The sequence below is a fragment of the Raphanus sativus genome, chromosome 5 (assembly GCF_000801105.2).
Source record: "Raphanus sativus cultivar WK10039 chromosome 5, ASM80110v3, whole genome shotgun sequence".
Taxonomy (NCBI): Eukaryota; Viridiplantae; Streptophyta; class Magnoliopsida; order Brassicales; family Brassicaceae; genus Raphanus; species Raphanus sativus.
This window is the reverse complement of record NC_079515.1, coordinates 37,705,522-37,730,185: the sequence shown is the minus strand read 5'-3', so window position 1 is coordinate 37,730,185 and position 24,664 is coordinate 37,705,522. Positions and strand designations below refer to the sequence as shown.

Below are 24,664 nucleotides of genomic sequence, written 5' to 3'. Positions count from 1 at the left end.
AGAAGAGTTTTGTAGTGTCCATAAATAGAATAGTATACGTCTTAGGGCATCCAAGTTTCACACTCTTGTTGCTTCTGCTCCACGGATGCTGAAACCAGGGACCATTTGCTGCTCACCTGTGATTACATCTAGGAAGTTGGAGCATGTCACTCTCTCACCTTAACCCTCTAACCCGACTTTTCCACAACTGGAATAAGCTGCTCTCATGGATCTGAACTTCTTGAAGGGTCTGTCTACCACATATGAAATCGATTTCCTCATCTACCGAGAAGTGCTGGACATTGGCAAGAGCAATAGAAGTATTTCGGCTATCTTATGTAATTTAGTATTTACTCAAGCTTGTTTTTTGACTTTTTACCATTCTAGGGTAGACATTAGATTACATTAATTTACACATGCTGTAACTCTAACAGTCATTAACATGATATTTTCACTCTCAGCAAAAACAAACTGGTTAAACATTGCATATTCTAGAGTATGACTGAATTTTGATACGTTCTTGGCAAGAATAAAATGTTACAAGTGAATTTTAATACTGTTTTGGCACGAATAAGACGTTACACATCTAAGGACTTCACTTAGATCAAAAATATATTGAGTTGTCTTTGTAATATAAATATCATATATTTAAATATCATATATTTATTAGCAAATATAATTCTTTACTGATCTTTTAAAAAAAAATCTAAAGATATATTTGATAGAAGACACTAGTCTGATACTTTTCTCTAGTAATCTTTTTCAGGTACCCATCATTGATTCAATCGACATTCCGTAGGAGGAACAGGATACCTAGGCCGATCAGAACAATAATCGTATGTCACGTACTTCGCTCTAACATTCTTGAATGCCGTTGTTTCATTTGCACTTAACCTACTATATTGGACCGTATTCCACCAGTAGGTTGTTGAACCACATACTTTCGCGTTAATTTTCTGACCATCCGCGTGACAACCAGAATCAGAAAACGTTTGAAAATTGGCTTTAAAAGGAGCATATGACCAATTAATTTTGGCCTTACCACCGTCTGTTGCCCATCCCTCGCCGTTCCACAGACTACACACCAATGTCATCGGTTTTGATGGATAGCCTACACCATATCTTCTGTTATTTTTGAATATTCGTATTGGAGTTTTGTCCACGTAAAACCTAACATATCGAGAGAAACAAAAAAAAATTATTATGAAATCATCATGGTGCTCGAAAATATAAACGTGAATTGTATTACTAAATGTTTTGAGTTGTTGGTCTAACGTCTGTGTTAGAAAAAACAAACAACTTTTCCATTGTATAGGAGAACTGGTAAAACTTAGCAAATATTGTAGAACTGTTAAAAACAAAGTCTAATATTAGCTAATTATTTTTCAATTTATTCGGTTCATGTTCTTGTTCGTAAAGCTTTTAAAAGAAACGAGGTCGTACTCTTTCGTGATTGTGTATACTGACATATTTTTTTTTCCAGAGTGCATGGTTGGGCACACATTCGATAATTGTGTGAAATGTTAAATATAAATAGAACAAAGGGAGAGAGAAAAAAAACATACACAATTTGATACGGATTCCAGAGAATCCCATAAGTGTGGAAATCTGTGGAGGGATCAAACCAAAGAACAAACTTTTGTTCTCTATTTCCTTGACCATTGGTAAAGACATTTGTTTGAATTAGTATCTGTTTTCCTTCTCTATTCCCGAGGAACTCGAAGTCTAGCTCGTCGTGTGTATCTCCCTTCGAAGTCAACTGAAACCAATACACAAAATGTAGATAGAAACATATTCACGATGTTGAAAGTTCACATTAATGTAATGAAAAAGCTAGATTAAAACGTGAACGTACATAAAAAGCTGTCACAACTCCAGCAGAATCTTTTAAAGGCAACTTGATTCTCATTTGAAAGAATCCTGATCCGAATTTGTGTTTAGACTCAAAAGCAGAACCTGTTTGTAATATAAATTCAAATAATTAGATCTTATTTTATATCACACTTACAATACTAGCTAGTTTAACAACGTAAATAATTTAAATAGGAAATCCCAAACCCTATATAACCCCAAAGCTTGCATCATAAACCATAAAATCTTAACATTTTGTTTAAACATGATGAGATGCATAAATGCAGTTCAAATATCTAAGAAATAGATGAAAAAAATAACATCACGAGGACAAATTCTTGCATTATAATTATAAGCTAAACAGTCAGTTTTTAAAGTTATATTAAAAATGTAAGAAAGTGAAAAAGAAAAATAATTATATCTAAAACCAGGAGATATGCACATCAAAAAAATTGGAAGGATTTTTCATACTTGTTGTATGGTAAGTTTTTCTTCATTGTTTCAGTTTTATTGTCATTAACATGCATTTTGATAATTTGAATCCAGAAAGATGACAAATTATCATTTTCTTATATCGATATATGTGTGTTGTAATATTCTGAAAGAGATAAATATAGACCTCAATTATATTAATTTTAGAAAATGTTAGAAGACTAAGTTTGAATTGAAATCGACGACATTGTGCCATATATAGAATATCTACTGAAAGCAATACATATGCACCCACATCCTTTTACCACGGCGTTATTGAAAGATGAAAAAAACAATTAATCAACCTTCAGTTTTTATTTTTATTTTGGTGTAAAAACAACCACTACCAACCTTCAGTTTTGTCCATGAAGAGCTGGACTTCTTTCCCTTGGTTGAGTTTCAAGACATTTCCCCACGTAACATTATAGTTCTCATCGAACCCTCCACCTCCAGGAACCATGGCATCAACGGTAGCGATCAAGAACAGTACTAAAACAAAATCTAAGATTGAAAACATATATTCTCTCTTATTCATTTGAAATTTTATGTTTTGAGTGTGTTTCTTACGGAGTAGACATCTCCCCCCCCCCCCCCCCCTTTATATTCGGGGGTTAATTAGAAGCCTAAATTGTCAAAAAATTATTTTGGTCAACAAATGTTTATTTTGGTCAATAATATTTTGGTCAATGACATTCTGATGATACTATTACTTATTAGACTAAGCAAATTTTTTTTTGATAAGTATGAATTCTAATATATAACTTGATTTTTATCAGTACTTTAAAAGAGTGGAATTTATTTCAGTTCAAAATTTAATTATTTTTAATGATAAGATTATGTGTGTTCTATATAAGATGATCTATATTTACAATTATGATGATGGTTTATGTTTGAAAAAATTCATATCTGTTAGACATGATATATAAATTTAAATATATATACACATAATAAATAATTTTAAGATTATATATATATATATATATATATATATATATAATTATTGTATAACAATTATTATGTAATTTATTTGTTTTTATATATGCTTAAAACAGATTAAAAATATTTGTAATGGGTTTCCAAAGTGGCTTTTCCACTTCTGTACACATTAATATTTTTGGCTTAACTGATTTTTTGGCTGGCCCTAATAAATCAAAATAATTTTAGTGAATTTGATTATTGTCATCTTTTCTATGATTTTAGGATAGATAAATTCGCTTACTTGTCATATTCTCCATGATTTTAGTGAATTTGTTTACTTATCATCTTCTCTGTGATTTTAAGATAAATTATTAGTTTAATTATCATGATATTGTTAATATATAATTATCATGATATTTTGAATATTTAATTTTTAAATAGATATTACCAATTTATATTAGCAATATCTACTGATAATATCATAATTACATTTATCTTATATTTATTTTATGATTTTAGTGAATAATACTTTAACTAGTTTCTTTGATTCTTATTAGAAATATTGATCCACATACAAATTACTATCAAATTTATATATAACTATACTAATATTTTACTTAATCGATTTCTTGGGTTGGGTCAGTCAGTATAGTAAACCATGGTTTGTTAAAAATAACATATATTCAATTTATTTGGTACAATCTAAACTATTTTCTCTATTTAGGTTCGGTCGATTTTAAATAGTTCGGTTTTACCGGATTGAACATCCTACGCTATTGTCATTTTGTTAATGTTAAATAGGTTGTGATTGTTTATAATCTTTTAGTGTCACTGGATTTCTTTTCGATCCATATACAATAAATGTTTAATTTCAAATCCAAGTTTCTTAATTTGATTATTAATATAGAAAATATTTTAGCCCAAAATCTACATTTCATAAATAATACTATGAAATAAAATAACATAATTTAATACATTGATTATCAACATGATTTGAAGTTTTATAACTTATAATATTAATTTGAAATTTGTTTCTAATTAATTAATTTTTAAATAAAACAAACATTAAAATTATAAATTGATATATATATATATATATATATATATGTGGAAATAGTATATACACTCAATGCATATTAATAGAGGAGGATAAATGTTGTAGCAGACTATACTGTATCCATAAATAGATATACTGTTATGCACTGTTTACCGAATATTATAATCATCGTTTTACTGGTTAAAGTATATCGACTACATTCTCCTCAGCTCTCACGTGGGAAGCTTTAAGACCATGGGAACTATAAAAAACAGTTGGCTGATACTGTCTGGTTCAAAGGATCCATCGGTTCCAAAACATGCATTCACAATGTGAGTGGCAAATGCTGATTGTCTACCACCAGAGTGCGCCTTGCCTCTCGGGGCATCCAAGTGTAACCCTCTTGTTGCTTCTTCTCCATAGATGATGAGACTAGGGACCATTTGCTGCTCACCTGTGATTACAGCCAGGAAGTTGGAGCATGCCCCTCTCTCGCCTTAACCCTCTAACCCGGTTTTCCACAACTGGAACGAGTTGCTCTCCTGGATCTGATCACTTCTTCAACGGTCTGTCCCACATATGCAACGGTCTACCACATATGGAAGCAACACAACAATATATCCTCCGCAATCAGTGTGAAATCTCTGCAGTTGTTGTCGCTTGCCTCATCTATCGGGAAGTGCTGGACACGCTCATTGCCAAGAGACGTAAGAAGCTTTTCAGCTCTCTCAATCATCTGTGTTTATTATCTCCCTTTAGTCTACCTTGTTTTTAACTTTTTGTCATTCTAGGATAGACATTAGATTACACATGCTGTAACTCTAACAATCATTAATATGATATTAGCATTCTTAGCAAAAAAACAAAACAAAACTGGTTAAACATTGCATATTCTAGAGTAGAGTGAATTTTGATACATTCTTGGCAAGAATAAAACGTTACAGGTGAATTTTGATATGGTTTCTGGCAAGAATAAAACGTTGCACGTCTAAGGTACTTCACTTAGATCAAGAATATATGAGTCGTCTATGTAATATAAATATCATAAAATTATTAATATCACTGAAAATTCGTTGAAATTATGACGATATATTTGATAGAAGACACTAGTCTGATACTTTTCTCTAGTAATCTTTTTCAGATACCCATCATTGATTCAATCGACATTCCGTAGGAGGAACAGGATACCTAGGCTGATCAGAACAATAATCGTATGTCATGTACTTCGCTCTGACATTCTTGAATGCTGTAGTTTCATTTGCACTTAACATACTATATTGGACCGTATTCCACCAGTAGGTTGTTGAACCACATACTTTCGCGTTAATGTTCGGACCATCCGCGTGACAACCAGAATCAGAAAACCTTTGAAAATTGGCTTTAAAAGGAGCATATGACCAGTTAATTTTGGACCTACCACCGTCTGTTGCCCATCCCTCGCCGTTCCACAGACTAGCCACCACTGTCATCGGTTTTGATGGATAGCCTACGCCATATTTTTTGTTATTTTTGAATATTCGTATTGGAACTTTGTCCACGTAAAACCTACCATATCAGGAGAAACAAAAATTAAATAGTATGTAATCATCATGGTGCTCGATAATATAAACGTGAATTGTATTGTTAAATGTTTCAAGTTTTTGTTGTAACGTCTGTGTTAGAAAAACAAAACGATTTTTCTACTGTATTGTAAAACTGTTAAAATTTAGCAATATTGTAGAACTGTTAAAACGAAGTCTAATATTAGCTAATTTTCTATTTATTCGGCTCATGTAAGATTTAAAAGAAAAGATGTCGTACGCTTTCATGATTGAGTATACTGAAATTTAGTCGTATATGTGTTCAAGTTTCTTCTATTCAGAATGCATGGTTGGACACAAATTCGATAATTGTGTATGAAAAAAAAATATATAAATAGAACAAAGGGAGAGAGAGAAAAAACATACACAATTTGATACGGATTCCAGAGAATCCCATAAGTGTGGAAATCTGCGGATGGATCAAACCAAAGAACAAACTTTTGTTCTCTATTTCCTTGACCATTGATAAAGACATTTGTCTGAATGTGTATCGGTTTTCCTTCTCTATCCCCCAGGAACTCGAAGTCTAGCTCGTCCTGGGTATCTCCCTTCGAAGTCAACTGAAACCAATACACAAAATGTATAAAGAAACATATTCACAATGTTTTTTTCTTTGGTCAAAATTCACAATATTTAAAGTTCAAATTAATGTAATGGAAAAGCTAGATTAAAACGCTAACGTACATAAAAAGTTGTCACAACTCCAGCAGTATCTTTTGGAGGCAACTTGATTCTCATTTCAAAGAATCCTGATCCGAACTTGTGTTTAGAATTAAAACCAGAACCTGTTTGTGATATAAATTCAGATATTAAATCATATTTTATTTCACAATTACTAACAACGTAAACAATTTAAAAAAAAAAAAAAAAAAACGTAAACAATTTAAATAGGAAATCATGAACTCTATATAACCCTAAAGCTTGCAATCATAAACCATAAAATCTTAACATTTTGCTTTAACATGATGAGATGCATAAAAACGCAGTTCAAATATCCATGAACTAGATATACAAAATAACACCATGAGGACAAATTCTTGCATTATAAGCTAAACAGTCAGTTTAAAAAATTAAATTAATTAATAAACTCCGAAACCTGGAGACATGCACATCAAAAAAAAAAAAATTGGAAGGATTTTCCTTACTTGTTGTAATTTAAAATGCTAAGTTTTCTTCATTGTTTCGGTTTTACTGTCATTAACATGCATTTTGATAATTTGAATCTAGAAAGATGACAAACTACATGATCACATTCTTAGTCTATATCGATATATGTGTGTTCTAATATTTTGAAAGAGATAAATACAAACTTCAATTATATTAATTTTAGAAAATATTAGAAGATTAAGTTTGAATTAACATCGACGACACTGTGCCATATATAGAACATCGACTGAAATCAATACATATATGCACCCACATCTTTTTACAACGTCGTTACTGAAAAGAAAAAAAAATCAATTTAATGAACCTGCAGTTTGGTCCATGGAGAGCTGGACTTCTGTCCCTTGGTTGAGTTTCAAGACATTTCCCCACGTAACATAATAGTTGTCATCGAACGTTCGACCTCCAGGAGCCCTTGCATCAACGGTAGAGATCAAGAACAGTACTAAAACAAAGTCCAAAACTGAAAATATATATTCTCTCTTATTCGTTTGAAACTTCATATTGAGTTTTTTTTCTTTTGAAAAAGGATGTTGAGTGTTTCTTACGGATGAGACATCTTCCCCTTTTTATATTCGGGGTTAATTAGAAGCTTAAATTATCAAAAAAAAAAAATTTGGGCAACAAATGTTTATTTTGGTAAAGAAATATTTCGGTGAATGATGTTTTGGCAAAAGATATTATGGTCAACGATATTTTGGTCAAGCATAAGAAATTGTGTGCTGTATTATTCCCCTTCTTTTTATAACTATCTAGCGAGACTGAAGCTAAGTATTTGTTGATGAGTATGAATTCTAATATATAATGGGCCTTCATGAGCCGAAGAATAAAAAAATACAGAAATGGGCTTTCAGGACCTGAGCCTAAGCCACACGTGTTGATCCGCCTGGTCTTTCTTCACACGGTGATCCCACGTCGTTGAAGAAGAACACCTTACCGTCAAATTCACCAACGAGATTCGGTCTGTTCGTTATCAAGATCGAAACTTTTTTACTTCGTTTCTGCTCTGCTTGAATCTGAGAAACCCCATCATCACTGTGCTTAAATTGATCTCCATCATTGTTTTTTCGTAGGTAACGCTTCTCTGTTATGTCGTACGTTGTGTGATTCAGTTTTTGTTTGTTCTGTAATCCCCTTTTTAAATGATGTAATATTTTTACCGTATGAGATGAAATTGTTGTCTGATTATGATCTTCTTTCTTAAATTCAATGATTATTTTTAGTTATTCGGACACAGCTTTGGTCGGTCTATCAACTGGTTTTGTCTTTTTTTTTTGTTTTTGTTTTTTGAGATTGAACTGAACCGCTTCCAATGTTTTCATCTCAGCTTCAGCAATAATGCAGGCATGAAAGAAAAAAACTCCTCCACCGCCGCCTCTACACTTGGAAGGATTCTAGCTACTTGTTCTAAGCAGGTTTGTTCTGCTGCCTCCATTTTACATACATTGTCTTGTGGGAATGTCTCAATCCTTGTTATTGACTTAAAAAAATGCACTTTGTTGTCACAAGGCCAAAGACTACGGGAGCTGCGTTGCATCTAAAGTCCACGAGGTTGAAAAAGACTTGTGCTTAAAACAGTTTCTTGCTCTTAAGAACTGTATGCAACATACGGTAATAATGCAATTTAATTTCAAAAGACTTGTCTTGTTAATTCTATCTTCGTTAATTTAGACTAATCTGTTCTAGTTTTGTGTTTTTTAATCCCTTACAGATCCGAGGAAAGGGTTGAATCACGATTATATCTTCCTTTTCTTCAGAGGCATTTATCAGCACTGATTAACATGTACGCCACTCTTTTTATTTTTTTCCATCTTGTGTAACGTTTCTGAGTGATAGCCTGCGATATGTTTTTGATACAACTTTAAGTGATTCGGTCCAATCATAAGATGGGACATTTTGGACTACATTCTGGTTTTTTTTTGAGAAATATAGACAACTAAAAGGTTAAGATTATGTCTAGCAGGCCTTCAAGTTCACAGTCAAGTGTCGGCTCTGGTGCTTTGTCACATGCGTATATACAACATCCATCCCTACGTTGCAATGTTCCTGACTCCAGGGGGTTGTTCTACGATGATGCCAACAGATTGCTAATATGCGTCACATCTGATCAGGTTTTTTTCGTTTCATTTGGAATGGTTTAGTTTTTATTTTTTTCAGCCATATTTAATAACTATATTAAGCTTGATGATCCATATCCCATTATCCCTGGCTGATCTCCTCATTTTTTATGTTTAGGTCTTTTCATGGGAAACAGCTCCTCCCTTTAATCCTGATGTATCTCCTTCAGTTGATTCTATAAGTGACGGGCCTATCCTATCTGTCAGATTCTCTCTTGATAAAAAAGTTATAGCTGTCCAGAGATCTGACTGTGAAATCCAGTTTTTTCATCGAGAGACCAAGAAAACACTTACCCACAAATGCAGGCCAGGGTCAGAGAGCATTCTCGGATTCTTCTGGAGCGACTCTCCGTTATGTGATCTTGCAGTTGTAAAAACCAGGTGGGGTTCATGTTATTGTCTTCATATTTCAACTAACATTGAACAATGTCCATTCTTGTTCTCAGAAGAGCGACTTGAACATAGTTGTTCCTGTCTCTCTCCAGCTCTTCTTTTTTAAGATTTGTATGTTTAACATTTCGCTAATCATTTGTCTCTCTAATTTTTTTTCTCTCTGATGAAAGTTCTTTTTTCTTCTCTCTCTTTCCTTTCTCAGTGGCATGGACTTGTTTGCTTGTGATTCTGCGATGAATCTACGTTTGGTGGAAACCAAGAAAGTGAATGTGAATTGGTACATCTACACACATGAGTCTCGACTGGTTCTTCTTGCATCAGGGTTGCAGTGCAAGACAATTGCTGGGTTTCAGGTATTACGCAAAATTTGCCATAACTAAATTAAATTTATAGATTTTTGTCCAAAACATGTGTACAAACCCCAAGAAAAAAAAAAGAACTATGAAACTGGCTATATGAATTTTATAGATATTTGGTCCTTATGATGTCTATGCTAGAGTTGTCAATGAGCTTTTATGATTGAGTTAACATTTATTTAACTTATTGAATATCATAGATATGAGCCTGATATTCCTTTTTAATCTACTCTACAGCTTTCCACTGCAGGAGTTGTTCGTTTGCCGAAATTTGAGATGACCCTGGCTACAACTGAATCAAACAGCAAACCTATTATCTCCCCTGGAGATGTCCACTTAGTCACTGTGTACGATTCTTCTATTTGTTTCTTCTGTTCCTTTCTCCTCGTAAACTTTCTCTTCACTCATTACACTATGTAGCTGGAGAGTAAACTTTCACCATTTTCTTACAGCTATGGCCGAATATATTGCTTACAAGTGGACAGAGAAGCTATGCTTCTCAATACATACAGGTTCTACCGTGATGCAGTCGTTCAACAAGTAAGTTTGCTTTTCCTCAGTTACTAATTACATTGCTGATCATTGTGTTCAAGGTTCTGTTCTTTCTTCATTCATTCCATTGGCTCTCGTTTACAGGGTTCGTTGCCAATATACTCAAGCAAATTGTCGGTGAGTGTGGTTGACAACTTATTGCTTGTCCACCAAATCGATGCAAAGGTTGTTATCATCTACGACTTATTTGTGGATTCTCGAGCTCCCGTCTCTGCTCCTCTTCCTTTACTGTGGAGGGGTTACCAAGGCTCCGACTCATCGTCCCAAGCTGCTAACATGGAAAACGAAAGCGCAGAATCATCTACAAGCAATGAAAACATAGTCATGTATGAAGATGCATGGACCTTTCTGGTTCCAGACCTTATCCTGGATCAGACTAACAAGGTTCTCTGGAGGGTACATTTGGATCTTGAGGCAAGTTTACCTTTGTTAGTGTATCCACATACCAATTAACTTTTAGATAACATCGCAAATGTTTAGTATTCAACACTATGTGCTACAGGCAATTTCCGCTAGCAGCTCAGACAGGACGTCTCTTCTAGAGTTTCTACAGCGAAGGAAGCTGGACGCAAATAAGGTCCCAAACTTTCTTTTGCTATGTGTTTTGTATAAGAGTTTTAAACTAAGCATGATGATGCGGTTGATAGATAATATTAATGAGTGCGTTTGTATCAGGCCAAACAACTGTGCTTGGGGATAGCAAGGGCTCTTATTCTGGAACGCAGACCAGCAACTCAGGTTACACAGGCAATAGATGTACTGGTCACAGCATATTCGTACTCGGTTAAAGCTGGTATATACAAGGAACTAAAGAACGAAAAGACTACTCCAACTGATGGAGCATCATCTCCTGGTAAAAACCTATTGAATCTAAAAAAAGTTGATTTATGCATGAACGCATTGCATTCTCCCTTACCACATCTTGTCCTCTTATCAACTTAAGGTAACGAAAGAGGTAGAGCATCTGGAAGCAGTATTGATGAAGAAGAAGAAGTTGAAATAAATGTACCATCTGGTCCTGCTGATGAGCAGCAGGAATCTCAGCTTTCATCACCAGCCATTTCACCTGATGAGCTCTACAAGTTTGTGTTTGCTTCTGTGGAGGAAACGATGGTTGAGGAATCTGACTACCTAGTTGCTATCATAACTGAGTTCCTTCGCAGGTAATTAGCTATTCATTATGTTTTGGAGTCATCGAACTCTTAACGTTCTTACTACTTTTTACCTTGACTCCTTTGTTTGCAGTATAAGCGCAGAGAAACTCAAAGTGGATCTCAACATTTATGTGATGACCATCAGACTTTTAGCACACAGTAAACGATTTGCAGAACTGTCACTATTCATCACAAACAAGGTTTTGTATTTAATTAACTTCTAAGTTCTTAACTAAGAACATCCAAAACCTCAGTCTATGGTTTCTTGTTCACAAAGTTTTGGTGCTCCATATATCTCCCTGCAGATAATCGAACCATCAAAGGAAGTCGCGCTCCAGCTTCTCGAGAGTGGTCGTCAAAACCTGCGGGTAAGTAAACTTGGGCTTGATATGCTGAGACAGCTCTCGTTGCACCATGAGTATATCTCTTCCCTTGTGCAAGATGGATACTATCTTGAAGCTCTGCGTTATGCTCAGAAGCGTAAGGTACAAACACTTTCTTAAACAGATCAAATTACATGTCGTGGCCATTCTGTTTGATTTGGTTCGGTTAAAATATCAGTTTCACATTACAAATATTTATATAGTTTGATATACTTTTGGTATAACCTGAGTCTGATTTGTATGGAATTTTAATTGATTTCTGGTTGATTACATTAAATTCTTGTTTCGGTTTTTAAGTTCATTTGGTATGTGCACATTTCAGGTGACGAGTGTGCGATCGTCACTGTTTCTGGAAGCAGCATTCGCGTCGAATGATATGCAACATTTGGCTGCAATACTAAGGGTCTTGTCGGAACTGATTCCTGGATTCAAAGAAACTTCAGAGTATTACACGTTCCATGGTCTTCTTAATGAGACCAGTTCCTCAGTTGCTGTCTGAGAGAGAACTTCTTACCATGTTTTATGTTCTCAATAAACCTAAAATAATACTTGGTTGTTGTTTGGATCTTTATAAGGAAACGATTTTCTGGTTCATTAAAAATAAAATAACGATTAGTTTTCTTTGAGCTATTAGAATCCTCAAGCCAGTTTTCTTGTTTGGTTTTCGCAAGATTCTCTGTTTCTAAGGTTTTGTCTACCTATAAACACACATAATTGTAACAAAGAACGTAACAAACAAAGAATCTTCAATCGTTTCTCCACTTTTGTCTACCTATAAAACCACAATTGCTTACTACTACTACTATTTCATCACAACACTTCTTCACACACAAAAAAAAAAAAAAAAACAAGTTTTAATTGATCTACAATGTCCAAGATCTCAGGAATGATGATTGTATTAGTGGCCTTAATCACAAGACTATCAAACCTTTTGATTTGAGCAGCAGATGTTCGGCTGTTGACAATATGGGGATGGTGAACTGCGATATGGAAGCTTCGTAACAATGAAAGAGTTGAGAGAAAAACATGAATATAATCAAATAAAGGCAGGATACAAACCCTAGCAAGTTTGTGAATATCATTCATGAAACCTCCCAAACTTGATTTTAACAAAAAAGTAAATTCTAAGAAACCATACAATGACAATGAAACTAACATTGTATTCTCTCGTAAACAAAAGAAAACAACATAAAAAAAGTAAGTAGGTGAAGACGTGACTCTAACAATAAAGAAGAGACTTGTTTTGCAAGTAAACTAACTCCAGCAATAATAACTTAGGAGATTCCTGACCTGCGTAGCTCCGCTTCCCCGTGTGCAAAGTGACATCTATCACCAAATGTACAGCTTCCTTTAGAGAATCTCTCACACATCTTCGTCTTGAAGTTGCTCCCTGGATGCGGTTTCCCTTCAGAACCAATCCCACCACCACCAGGTGGTCTCCTAGCTGCCGAGTTGAGCCTTCCGATCAGCTCTCTAACCATCACGCTGGCTTCGTTTATCTGCTCAAACGTTCCTTCAAGCTCAATGTTCTTCAGGTTCGGGTCTCTCTCGTGATCTTGAATCGTTAACTTCGCCCCAGTTTGACGATATATCTGTTTAGAACTGACTCCACCTTTTCCAATGATCGCGCCAGCCAATGAAGCATCAACGCTGATTTTCGCAGTGGCAGAGGCACCAAAGCTGGAGACGTGGCCAGAACCAGAGAATCTCCCTCCACCAGCACCGGATCCTTGCATGTTTCTTGAAACTTGAGGCATGGGTGGTGCCATGTTTGTCAGCTGTGCTACAGCATTGTATCCTCCGGGAACATAATGCAAGAAATGGCAGTTCTCTCCAAAAGGACAGCCAGAAGTGCTGCAACAGAAGCATAATAAATATACATCAGAGAGCTAAACCTAAAAACCAATCGCCTTAAGATGGGACACGAGAGAGCAATCATTACACACAACACAAGGCGGTAACATTTAGTTGCAGAGAAGATACAATTCTGATGAAAATGTGAATATATTATCCAATGTTCGGCTTACTGATGAAGGACATGTTCACCAGTGATGTAAAGAACCTTACCCGACCATATATGACCATGACACAACACACAAAATCACTAATACGTTACCACCACACAGAATATTACAGCACCTTTCTCAACAACTGTCACAGCTCATACAAAAGACAAGTTTTTGATTTAATTTTCTACGCTGTAATCACCAGCTGAGCTTAAATGTTTCTAAAATTATTATCTATTTATCCGTTTTTAGTGGAACATCATATTTGTAAGATTGAAACTTCTTAACACCTAACTACTTCATTAGCATACAGTTTTTTTTTTTTTTTTTTTGAACAACTAGCATACAGTTTTTACTTGTTGATTTTCACGAGCAAACTTTCAGATAAAATAACAATTTTGAATATTAATCCAATTAAGTAAAAATAAAAAGGATTAATAAGTAACCTGAAAAATTTAGTGCATGGCTTGGATTTGCTTCCTAAACCAGTTGATTCCATCTCTGTTCCAAACATTTTAAGTGTTGTTCATTTGGTTAAAAGTCTTTTTTTTTTTTAACTAAAGTTCAGTAATGTTTGCTTTAAAACTATACACATATGAAACTTGAGACTCATATTATTGTAAAATTTAAAGGATTATTATTTCAATCAAAGCAAACCCGGTGATAAGATGTTACAAAGCTTATATATACTTAAAAGCCATACGGTAACTGAACTGTGAAAAATCTAAGCTTGGGGGATGTTACTTTGAACAGTTAATTTTGCTGTAATCAGATCCAATTTATAAAAAAAAAAAACAAAAGAGAGATTTTTTTTTTTAATCCAGCAATAAAGATCTCAATTTTTAATCAAGAGTTAGTGAAGCTAGGACTAGAATTGAAAGGATTGGTGTATAATTCAACAAGAATTCGGGAAGATAGTGAAGGAAGAGGACGAGGGAAAAGAGCAAACCTAGCTTAGACTTTTTAAACCCGCCGCCGCCATTGGAGCCAGCTTCAGGCGGTCCTCTCTTACGACTAGTATCCATGGCAAAAGTAGAGAATCCGAAATTGAAACCGTTCCTAGTGTGTGTCAGTCTAGAGAGCGAATCGGAGAAGATGAGAAATTGAAATCGGAATCGGAAAAGGGAAGGAGATCAAAATAAATCTGAATGTGATTGTTGTCGGAGTTGGAAAGATGAGATTTTTCTTTTTTTTTTTTTTTTAATCTTACTCTTTCCGATTTGTTTTTCTTTTAAACCGGAGTGGCCCATTGAACAAACAAAAAAGGTAAACCGGAGTTGCAACAAATCATTAAAAATAATATTTTCTTTTTGAGGTCAATTTGCTTCCTCCCTTCTTTCTTTCTTTCGAGTTCTATTATCGGACGTCGTCTCCTTCTCTTCCTATTCACACCTCCTTCACGACTTTGACGAATAGCAATCGCATCATCATCTTCTTCTCTCGATTTCTCTTAGCTTTCTAGACGATGAAAACCTAAGTGAAACTCGGTCCCATCATATCTCTACGGCGTTTATGATTATCCTTCTCCAGGTATGATATGATAAAACTCCCGAGGTTGATCTTCTTCTTCTTTTTAAAAAATCTTAGTGCCTTCACGAGCTATTACGTTTCCATCCCTGTTTTTATATGTTATATAGCTTGAGATATGTCCAACTTAACTAGTCCAGAACCTGAATACCTTGAAATATCCTAGGTGAGATTACAACGAAATCGCCGCTGAAAACTGGTTTACATGCTCATCTTCTAGATTAATTTATATTCAGCATGCACCATGGAGGGAATCTACAGCTATGAATACAAACGCAAAGGGGGTAAAGTGTTTCATTTCATGGATGTTGTTAGAAACAACCATAAACTGTGTGCATTTTGATGGCAGGTCTGATTACCCCCTTGGAGGTGGACTGGACTCAGGAACGTTTACATGGCTCAATCATATAGTCAGCCACAGGGTTAAATTCTCTAAAACCACAAATATATTGTGAGATTACAAACAGATTCCTCCTACTACGTCCCAATCCTAAACTAACAATTCTTTCTTTCATACATTTTGGTGAACCATTTCTTAAACGAAGAACTAGACTGACTCATTTCCATCTCCTGAGCTGAGAGCACAATGTTTCTTTTATCAATCCAGAGTCCTTGGTGGTTTTCATCATCACCAACCACCATAACTTACATACAGCTTTCTCCTTCATCCCTGTTGCATTGCATGCTCATGCGAATACGGTGGATCTCCATCTGGTGAGTTGGACAAAGCAAGTAAACCATTTTTTAGAGAAAAAAAATCAAATAATGTTTGCAACAAAGAAAGCACACAGTCCAAGGTTCCAGAACATAATCCATTTCTTAAACTATTCATGTATTTACGACTTGCAAATATAGTGATTTACACGCTGAGCAAAGTATATAACATGTTTATTTGTGCGATTACGTTTCTTATTAGTACCATCATCAGAGCACACATAAATAAAAAAAAAGAGTATTGCGCGACTGCAAAACAAAACTGAAGCCTTGCTTCTGTTATTATTACCAATTTCACCATCAGAAGTATCAGCAAGCCTTGCAATGGCAGCCATAAGCGCCTGTTCATGTTCCTGCCATCACCAACAACTTTGTGTTATTTTCCTCATTATCACAACATTAAACCAATCGCAATAGCCAATAGAAAAGGGGTATTATTAGTCTCAGACCTTGAGCATTTTCTTGGCCTTATCAAGCTCAAAAGGATCAGGATGCGTAGAATCGAAAACTCTCTCCACCTAAAAACAAAAGCTTTTTTTGACTTTTAGAACAGCCGTTAAGCTTAATGGGGCACAATACATACAAAAACCTAACCTCCTTCACAAGCAAGTCTGTGTTGAACAATTCAATATCATCACCACCACCACCATTCTGATGTGTTGATGGTGGTAAAAATTCTCTTCTCGGTTGATGAATTCTTGGTCCTCTCCCTCTACCAAAATGGCTTTGGTTTCTTCTGTTGCCACGGATTGATCCACTTCCAGGTCCAACGTTTAAGGCTACCCCACTATCCTCTCCATCCCACCTTATATCTTCCGGTGGTATCTGCAAACAAAAATAATGTCAGCTCTTATCGAAGTTCCTCATCACGTATACACACCTTTCACTTGCTGAGATGGATGGTAACCATAAACAGACTACCAAGTATAAATATTCATGTAAAGCATACCTCTTTGAGATCAACCCACTCCCACGTTTCATTTACTGCGTTTATATCATACACCAACGCATGCCGACCCTGGGAGAATTTTTTTTTTAAAAAGTCAATAAATTGCAAAACACTTGAACGAAAGTTCAGATGTTAGTACCTCAACTGCGTTGTACTGGGTTATAATTGCTTCATAAAAGTGGTTATCTTCAGGCCATTTGGTCCACACTTTTCTGCCGATAAGTGCTTCAGCAGATCCATCTGCTGTTATGCCACCGGATGCCACACGGCTATTGAATGACCTGTTTCCAGCCGGAACAATTGATTGATGATACTGCATGCAAATCAACGATTAATTGATGAAGAACATAGAGAAAAACAGAAGAAAGCACACGTACGACTAAAAGAGAAAGACTTACAGATGGGAATGTCTTCTGTTTCTTCCTAGAAGCAGAGAAAGTTGGACTAGGAACAACATCAAAACCCAGATTAGTTGCATGTCTAGAAGGAACTTGGCTTCCACCTCCCTGTCTCCAATCCCTGGTAAATTTCAAATGTATAACATATTAAAACAAACGAAAATTCATGATAAATTTACTAGTTTGTATTGTGTTGGTGCAGATAAACAATCAGACCTTATTCGCTGGATAGTATCGTCCTTATTGACCCTACTCAGAAGCTCTCGATGCTCGTCATCAGATACTCTCAATTCTTTACGCAACTCTGTTATCAAGCTTTCTTTGTCCTACATTGTGGAGCAGATAGATATAGTCATGAGACTGACAGAACACATAGTCAGTTACCCAATCAATCCAGAGATGGAAGAGAGTGTACCCACCCAAGAAATAGCATCAGACTGCGCTTTAAAAGCCCTTAAAACAGCTGTATATGCTTCCTGCTCAAGTTGATGAATTTGCGCCTCCATATCACTATGTAATTTGGTAGAAGAACAACACTGAGGCCTACCCAACAGTATATATAACAGAAAAAAAAGAAAAGAAAAAGGCTGCAGCAATATAAAGAGCACACCACAACTTCCCCTAAATTCAATAAAGCTGAACACTTTTCTCCAAATCCTGAACCCTATCATCAGTTAACTATTCCCTAAACTCCTAATTTTAAAATTCCATGCCTAAAACTAGCTGAAACAGTATCAATTGTGAACAGGTTAGCTACCCGCGTAAGAGGAGGTTCCTCGGCTCTAGTTGCTCGAAGAAGATTAAAATGTGGGGGCGAAAATGTTTATACATACCTCTTGTTTTCAGAAGCTTGAAAGGAAAAACCCACAACAGAGAAGGGTTTCTGTTCTCCACAGATTCAGATACGAAACCCTAGAAATCTCGAAGCAGCGAAACTTGACACGCGGAAAGGCAATTGGTGGGTTTTAGGGTTCGGCGGTGAAACGATAAAACAACGGAATCGGAACGAGAAATTGGAGAGAAAATGGAGACGATCTTCGCTTCCCCTCTCGAGAGAAATGATCCTTAAGCGAAGGGTACAGAGCTACGAATCGATTTCACCGGGATGGACTCGGATGGGATGGGCGTCGACATCGCCGAACACTCGTTTTTAAAGACGAAACGACGCGTTTTGGAAAATAATAACTTATAAGGCCCATTAGGAAGAGCAACTCCGGCCCATGGACCCAACATGATCTTCACACTATGAAGAAATTGAAATTCCATTACCTGATTCTTCTTCCTTCTCAGACTTTGAACATCTCAACAGCTTTCTTAATATTCACTGTGATAATTAACCATCATCATCATACAGACAAATGCTTGATTATTCGCTATTCACACCTTTAAACAAAATTATGACAAGACATAAGCAGGGTCCCACAGAGACAGAGGTTGTGAGACAAGGCAGATGAGGTTGTGTTACAATGTTTGACAGTCGCCATGACTCCTTCCAGTCTACTTACTCTATCGAAACTCATCATTGTGCAGGATAAAATAGGACACGTAACCCATCTCACTTCTGAACCAGGCCACGCCTTTTCATCATCCTATACAAATCATACAAGATTATCATCATCAGAAACAACAGCAATGTGTCTCCAAAAGCTGTTGAATCTATGGAATGATTATTCTACTTACGGTTGCAGCAACAACGATGACAGCTTCAGTATGTATCCCATCATCCTATACATATCATACAAGATCATCAGAAACAGCAGCAATGTGTCTCAAAAATAACTGTTGAATCTATGGAATGATCATTCTACTTACAGTGGCAGTAAAAAAGATGGCAGTATTTGGGTTTTTGGGGATTGGGAAGCGAGTGACATCTGTGAGGGAGGGAGAGAACAGTCCTCATCCTCTCTCTGACTTCATCAAGTTGTCATTGTGATCTTCTGCGCTGCAAGGTTCTTCCCTTAGTGCCTCCCAAGCGGTTCCATACTTTAGTATTCCTTTGCAGTAGGCAACAACTGCAGAGTGTGGAGATAGGAACGGAAGTGTTGCAACTGGTGTTGGATGAAGCGATCCCACCATTGATGCATGTACTCCTCCTTTAACACGTTGTAGAAAGGGACGCCTTCGGCCATAGAAAGAGCTGCAGTGGCATTTATCTAATGTTTGATCAAAACAAAAGCTTCAAAAGTTCTCAAAGCAACAAACTTTCATCGCGAGAGAGAGAGAGAGAGAGAGAGAGAGAGAGAGAGAGAGAGTCTCTCTCTGATTACCTTTCCAGCACCATTGTTGCAATGTTTTGCTTCACCAAAGGTCCACCTACACCGCAATCTCCGATCATGTGTATGATCCACCTGTGCCTACTACAAACAACGCAAAGCATTATCAGTAAGATATGATATTTGCAAATTAATAGCTATTGCAAATATATCTCATAAACTGGTGTGCACAGATCAAAAGATCACATAAAACAACTAAACACATTCTATTCCACCATAGAAGCACAGCAACTATGGACTCTGTTTCCACGTGCATAAAGGATCCAATTTTATTCAACACGAGAGAATCTGCAAAGGTTGCTACCTGCAAGATGAACAACACAGGACATCTTCTGAGGAGGAACGTCTTTATGACCTTCGAGATACATTTGGGAAGAGCTGTTTAGCCATCCGCTCGAGGAGCTCCAGCTTGGGACCAGCCCCCCATCCTCTCGTGAGAAGAATGGTGGCGTTATCCTCGTCCGGTGCTTAAACGCTCCGTATTACGTAATGGGGAGTACCCAATCTGGTCGTCATTGTTCTTTCGAATACGGATTTGGGTTCGGATGCTTCAGAGAGGAATCATCGGAGAGTTGACTTGGGAGTCAAGATTACGGGATTGAAATGCAAGGGTTAATGTTCAGAGATGTACGGAGAAGAAGAAGAAGATTAGGAAGAGAAGCGTGAAGAGACAAACCGGGGAGAGAGAGAGAGAGATGGGAATAGGAAGACCGGACAAGAACGATAGTTTGGTGGGCTTGATGCCACGCTGTCATTATATGATGGGCCCCGTTGTTTGGGTTCTGTCTTTCGCTTTACAGAGAATCCTTTCTTTCTTTCCTTTTTTTTCTTTTCTTAATGTAATGAAACTGGAGTTGGAATCTGTTGGGACCTCTGTTTATTGGCTGTCTAAATGCAAAGCTAATACAAGTTGCTGAATAAAGAGCGAATGGCCTAACATGAATAAAATTTATAACCAAAAAAAAAAATCGCTAGTGGAGTTACGTTTTGCCGCAACATCCACCTCTTTTGCCACTCTCCTGCTCGCTCGGAATAATAATCCTAGTCCCCTTCAAGAGACTCGAATTCCCATCGGCGTCATCATCATCAGCCGTTAGTGTTTTCTTGCCGATTATACGATAAATCTCTGTTAAGATGGTCAAAAACGCTGTTTCAACATTGGTGGCTTCAAGAGCAGAAGTTTCCATGAAGAACAAGTTTTCTCTTTCTGCAAACTCTTGTGCGTCTTCTGTTGGCACTGCTCTCAAGCTTCCAAGATCGCATTTATTTCCTATTAGCATAATCACTATGTTTTTGTCCGCATGTCCTCTTAATTCTTCAAGCCATTTAGCCATGTGATCAAATGATTGACGTTTCGTCATGTCGTAGACCAGCATTGCCCCTACAGCTCCACGGTAGTATGCACTTGTCACTGCCCGGTATCTGAAATAAGAGGAAAAAAATAAACAATTTAATAAACAAAAGTTATGTTCAATCTTATAGCATACGGGAAATCTATGAAACCTCGCATAGCCATTAGCCATGTTGCATTTGGCATGACATATAAGAGTAGAATCATCAAACCAGCTCATGGTTGTCCACGACTAAAAAGTAAGTGGAAACTTAATTTCTTTGTCATGAATAGTCATGGCCAAGAAGCAGAAAATCAATTAACATACGTGGATTTTCTTATGTGCATAGAGTAAGAAAAACAATATGTTACGTACGTGGCGCTATATGGTTTAGTCAAGTTCATACTCATGTCTAATCACTTCTTTATTTTTTTTTTATTTTTTTTTGAATGAATGTTAAATTTATTCATCAAAAAAGCTTTTATACAAACTAGTGTTTACTGTTTACTTGTGCAACAAACGAACGAAAAGAAATACAACTCAAACAAGAAAAACCCATACACTAACTCTTCTCCAAGCTTCCAAATCCCCCTCAAATTTGACCATGAACTAATCACTTCTTTTATTATGATATTATTCGTTATTATGTCTAATAAGTAGTTGCAAATGTGTTTTTGGGAATGCTTTTGTCTTCTCTGCCTAACACTCTGATGACTTAGATTATCTATTTACCTGAAAAACCTGACTATTTTCCATGTATATCTACTAATATTGAATCATATATACGTTGCCTGATATCTGAAGACATTCGTTTGCGACAAGCACCAAACTAGTTGTGTGTTTACAGATAATGTCGTTACCACACTACTAATACTCATGCATGCATGCCACTGTCTCAAGTAACGATTTCATATCATAAAGCAAGGGAAGTGGAAGTTAGCAAACCTTTCTTGGCCAGCAGTATCCCAAATCTGAGCTTTGACGGTTTTGTTATCAATGACGAGCGTTTTAGTTTGGAACTCAACACCGATGGTTGCTTTAGAATCAACACTAAACTCGTTCCTAGCGAACCGAGCAAGAAGCTGAGTTTTTCCAACCGCTGAATCACCGATCAAGACGACTTTGAATACGTAATCGATCTTTTGATTGTAATCTCCATACAAGTTAGACATCGTGGGATCACCTTCTTCTTAGACAAACAATAACAGATACAAACGTCCAGTTAATTCCAGATCACGACGTGAAGATTCTCGGATTCGTATTGCACGCATAATCGACCATGAACGCAGAATAAGCTCAGATCAAGATGGACGTAGGAGGAGGACAATGGTTAGGCATTTGATTCGTAGACCAGAGAAACTTTTACCCTAAAGCCAAAGTCATCTTGGCCGGTATATCTTAACTTATTGCCCTAGGTCACCGGTTCAATATTCTAACCGGCTGTCTTCATCAAATCCGATTGTTACCGGGAAACCGATTAAAACTCAAGCAAACCTTTATTTTTTTTTTTAAATTCAAAAATGGAAGCAAAGTGAATGAATATATTTTGGTAAAAATATTTGATTCGAGATCATTAAAAAGCAAAATATATATCGTATCTTCGAAATATCTTCGTATATATGATTGTAGATATTTGTGGCATGTGAATCTCAATTGCTTGGCTTGCAAGCGTTGGTGATTAGGTCAGACTGCAAAAAGTATATATATGTGTGGCCTTCAATGCTCAATATAATCACTACACAGAAAACCTCAATTATGGTTTAGGTTTATTCCAGTTGCCAGGAAATGCTGTTGAGTCTATCGTACTATTGTTGTTTATATGATCCAGTGTTTTAATTACTTGGGAATTTATTATTTTAACAGTGAAATCATCAATAACACTCAGAATTCGTTTTTTAACTCTCTTACATATTCCGAGCGTTGTTGATGAGTTCAAGTTAACAAAATAAACTCTCAAAGGGCGTTTTTTGTATCTGAATTTCAATTGCTTTGCTTGTAAGCATATGTGGCCTTCAAGGCTCTCATTAACCAATACTCAAAAACCTTAATTAGGGTTTATAGTTTCCAAGAAATGTTGTTGAGTCAACTCCTCGAGAAAATTCTACAGCCGCAAAGGATGGTAGTAGTAGGTTTGAACCTGACTTTGGTTCTAACAAGTTTGCTTCTTGTTCGATGTGGAGGAAGAAGAAGATACATTAGATTCTGACAATGAGGCAGAAACGATGGATCACTTGACACCTCCGGGGAAAAGAATCCTTCGAGAAAGGCCGGTTAAACTGACAACAAAGGCTAAGAAGATGCATTGGCAATCCGCAAACCGTGAATGGGGGAACCGGGGAAGAGGGAATCATGATAGAGGTGGCTAGATTGTTGGTTACATCTTTTAATCAATAGGGGAGTGATTTCCTACTGTTTCTTGAGTAAGTTACATAAAAAGACACATTGTGATTTTTCTTTTCCCTAAAGGACACATTGTTTAGTTGACACACTTTGTGTGGACAGCTGTATTATTTTGGACATAAATGACCTTGCTTTTTGTGCAAATGAAAGAACGTTTGTTTTAGGTAAGCAACGACCAGCTAACTAAGTTTGCTTTTTGTTGCAATCAATGCAATAGTTATTACGAGAAAATGTTGGTATATTGTTTATGTGAGTTGTTTATAGGCGTAGGATTTTTTTTACAACAAAAAAATCTAACGGTTGTGAAAGAAGCTAGCTTTTCATGAGTAGTTATAAGTAGATTGTCCAATTAATCTGTTTATTTCTGAAATATGATTTTGATTATTTTGTTTCTTAAGTGCAGATGGATGAGATGTATATAACTCGTGATATGTACATAATGAGTCTATGGTTTCGGAGGTAAGTGTGTTGTGGACAAGAGAAAGATGCGTGGACGGAAGATATGTGGTTGAGCGATGTGTGGATGGGAGACGCGTGGACATGAGATGCATGGAAGGGAGATGTGTGGAGCCACTTACACTACCGCTTCCTCCACCTAATCCACCACCATTTCCTCCACTCGAGTAGCCACCTCCACCAACAACCACCATTGTATCCACACTCACGTCTTCCATCATCGTCTCCATAATCACCACCGCCTTCTGCTGCGGTATCCACCACTTCCTCCACCGTATCCACCACCGTTGTATCCACCACCATCTCCTCCACTCAAGTAGCCACTTCCACCAACCACCACCATTGTATCCACACTCACGGCTTCCACCACCGCCTCCCACTGCAGTATCCACTGTTTCCTCCACCGTATCCACCACCACTGCATTCACCTCCATCTCCTCCACTCGAGTAGCCACCTTCACCAATCACGACCACTGTATACACGCTCACGTCTTCCACTTTTGCCTCCATAACCACCACCGCCTCCATTGCGGTATCCACCGCTTTCTCAACCACGACTTCTATCGTAACCGCCATCGTTTTCACGGGGCTGAGCTTTGTTCATAGTGGAGATTGAGATTGATGAATAAAGATCGAGATTCCAAGATTGAGAAATA

The 24,664-nt window shown here is 36.6% G+C and overlaps 6 protein-coding genes and 1 long non-coding RNA gene across 8 annotated transcripts; 2 read left to right on the top strand and 5 right to left on the bottom strand.

Moving 5' to 3' along the window:
• Window positions 1-752: 752 nt before the first annotated feature.
• On the bottom strand, window positions 753-2,836 carry LOC108861016 (xyloglucan endotransglucosylase/hydrolase protein 2-like). Its single transcript, XM_018634849.1, has 4 exons — window positions 2,653-2,836; window positions 1,835-1,935; window positions 1,545-1,738; window positions 753-1,149 (listed from the first exon to the last, which is right to left on the bottom strand). Exons 1-4 carry the CDS (start codon window positions 2,834-2,836, stop codon window positions 753-755), a joined length of 876 nt encoding a protein of 291 aa, XP_018490351.1.
• A 2,567-nt stretch (window positions 2,837-5,403) lies between these two features.
• Window positions 5,404-7,689, bottom strand: LOC108858942 (xyloglucan endotransglucosylase/hydrolase protein 2-like). Its single transcript, XM_018632789.2, has 4 exons — window positions 7,307-7,689; window positions 6,520-6,620; window positions 6,202-6,395; window positions 5,404-5,800 (listed from the first exon to the last, which is right to left on the bottom strand). Exons 1-4 carry the CDS (start codon window positions 7,500-7,502, stop codon window positions 5,404-5,406), a joined length of 888 nt encoding a protein of 295 aa, XP_018488291.1. The 5' UTR covers window positions 7,503-7,689.
• Window positions 7,690-7,883: 194 nt separating this feature from the next.
• LOC108861764 (uncharacterized) lies at window positions 7,884-12,584 on the top strand. 2 transcript variants are annotated; one of them, XM_018635715.2, is made up of 16 exons: window positions 7,884-8,068; window positions 8,327-8,414; window positions 8,509-8,610; window positions 8,711-8,782; window positions 8,963-9,110; window positions 9,235-9,497; window positions 9,712-9,862; window positions 10,103-10,212; window positions 10,318-10,405; window positions 10,502-10,831; window positions 10,920-10,994; window positions 11,093-11,270; window positions 11,361-11,580; window positions 11,663-11,771; window positions 11,877-12,056; window positions 12,277-12,584. In XM_018635715.2, coding segments are annotated over exons 4-16 (2,031 nt in total). In that variant the 5' UTR covers window positions 7,884-8,068; window positions 8,327-8,414; window positions 8,509-8,610; window positions 8,711-8,780; the 3' UTR covers window positions 12,454-12,584. The 2 variants fall into 2 exon arrangements, with proteins under 2 accessions (XP_018491217.1, XP_018491216.1); XM_018635714.2 differs by having other exon boundaries at window positions 7,884-8,072.
• Window positions 12,585-12,978: 394 nt separating this feature from the next.
• LOC130495254 (zinc finger CCCH domain-containing protein 36-like) lies at window positions 12,979-15,126 on the bottom strand. Its single transcript, XM_056986700.1, has 3 exons — window positions 14,910-15,126; window positions 14,407-14,461; window positions 12,979-13,808 (listed from the first exon to the last, which is right to left on the bottom strand). The coding sequence occupies exons 1-3, from the start codon at window positions 14,983-14,985 to the stop codon at window positions 13,229-13,231; spliced, it is 711 nt and encodes a 236-aa protein (XP_056842680.1). The 5' UTR covers window positions 14,986-15,126; the 3' UTR covers window positions 12,979-13,228.
• Window positions 15,127-15,227: 101 nt separating this feature from the next.
• On the top strand, window positions 15,228-16,387 carry LOC130495255 (uncharacterized). Its single transcript, XR_008934525.1, has 3 exons — window positions 15,228-15,490; window positions 15,654-15,771; window positions 15,837-16,387. It is a non-coding gene; the product is annotated as an uncharacterized LOC130495255 (long non-coding RNA).
• On the bottom strand, window positions 15,896-18,690 carry LOC108861759 (protein EMSY-LIKE 1). Its single transcript, XM_018635711.2, has 10 exons — window positions 18,382-18,690; window positions 17,968-18,058; window positions 17,765-17,874; window positions 17,549-17,669; window positions 17,290-17,463; window positions 17,151-17,219; window positions 16,796-17,026; window positions 16,651-16,719; window positions 16,491-16,554; window positions 15,896-16,198 (listed from the first exon to the last, which is right to left on the bottom strand). Exons 2-10 carry the CDS (start codon window positions 18,052-18,054, stop codon window positions 16,152-16,154), a joined length of 972 nt encoding a protein of 323 aa, XP_018491213.1. The 5' UTR covers window positions 18,055-18,058; window positions 18,382-18,690; the 3' UTR covers window positions 15,896-16,151.
• Window positions 18,691-20,670: 1,980 nt separating this feature from the next.
• On the bottom strand, window positions 20,671-22,489 carry LOC108861761 (ras-related protein RABA4d-like). Its single transcript, XM_018635712.2, has 2 exons — window positions 22,098-22,489; window positions 20,671-21,243 (listed from the first exon to the last, which is right to left on the bottom strand). Exons 1-2 carry the CDS (start codon window positions 22,322-22,324, stop codon window positions 20,802-20,804), a joined length of 669 nt encoding a protein of 222 aa, XP_018491214.1. The 5' UTR covers window positions 22,325-22,489; the 3' UTR covers window positions 20,671-20,801.
• Between the last annotated feature and the right edge of the window lie 2,175 nt (window positions 22,490-24,664).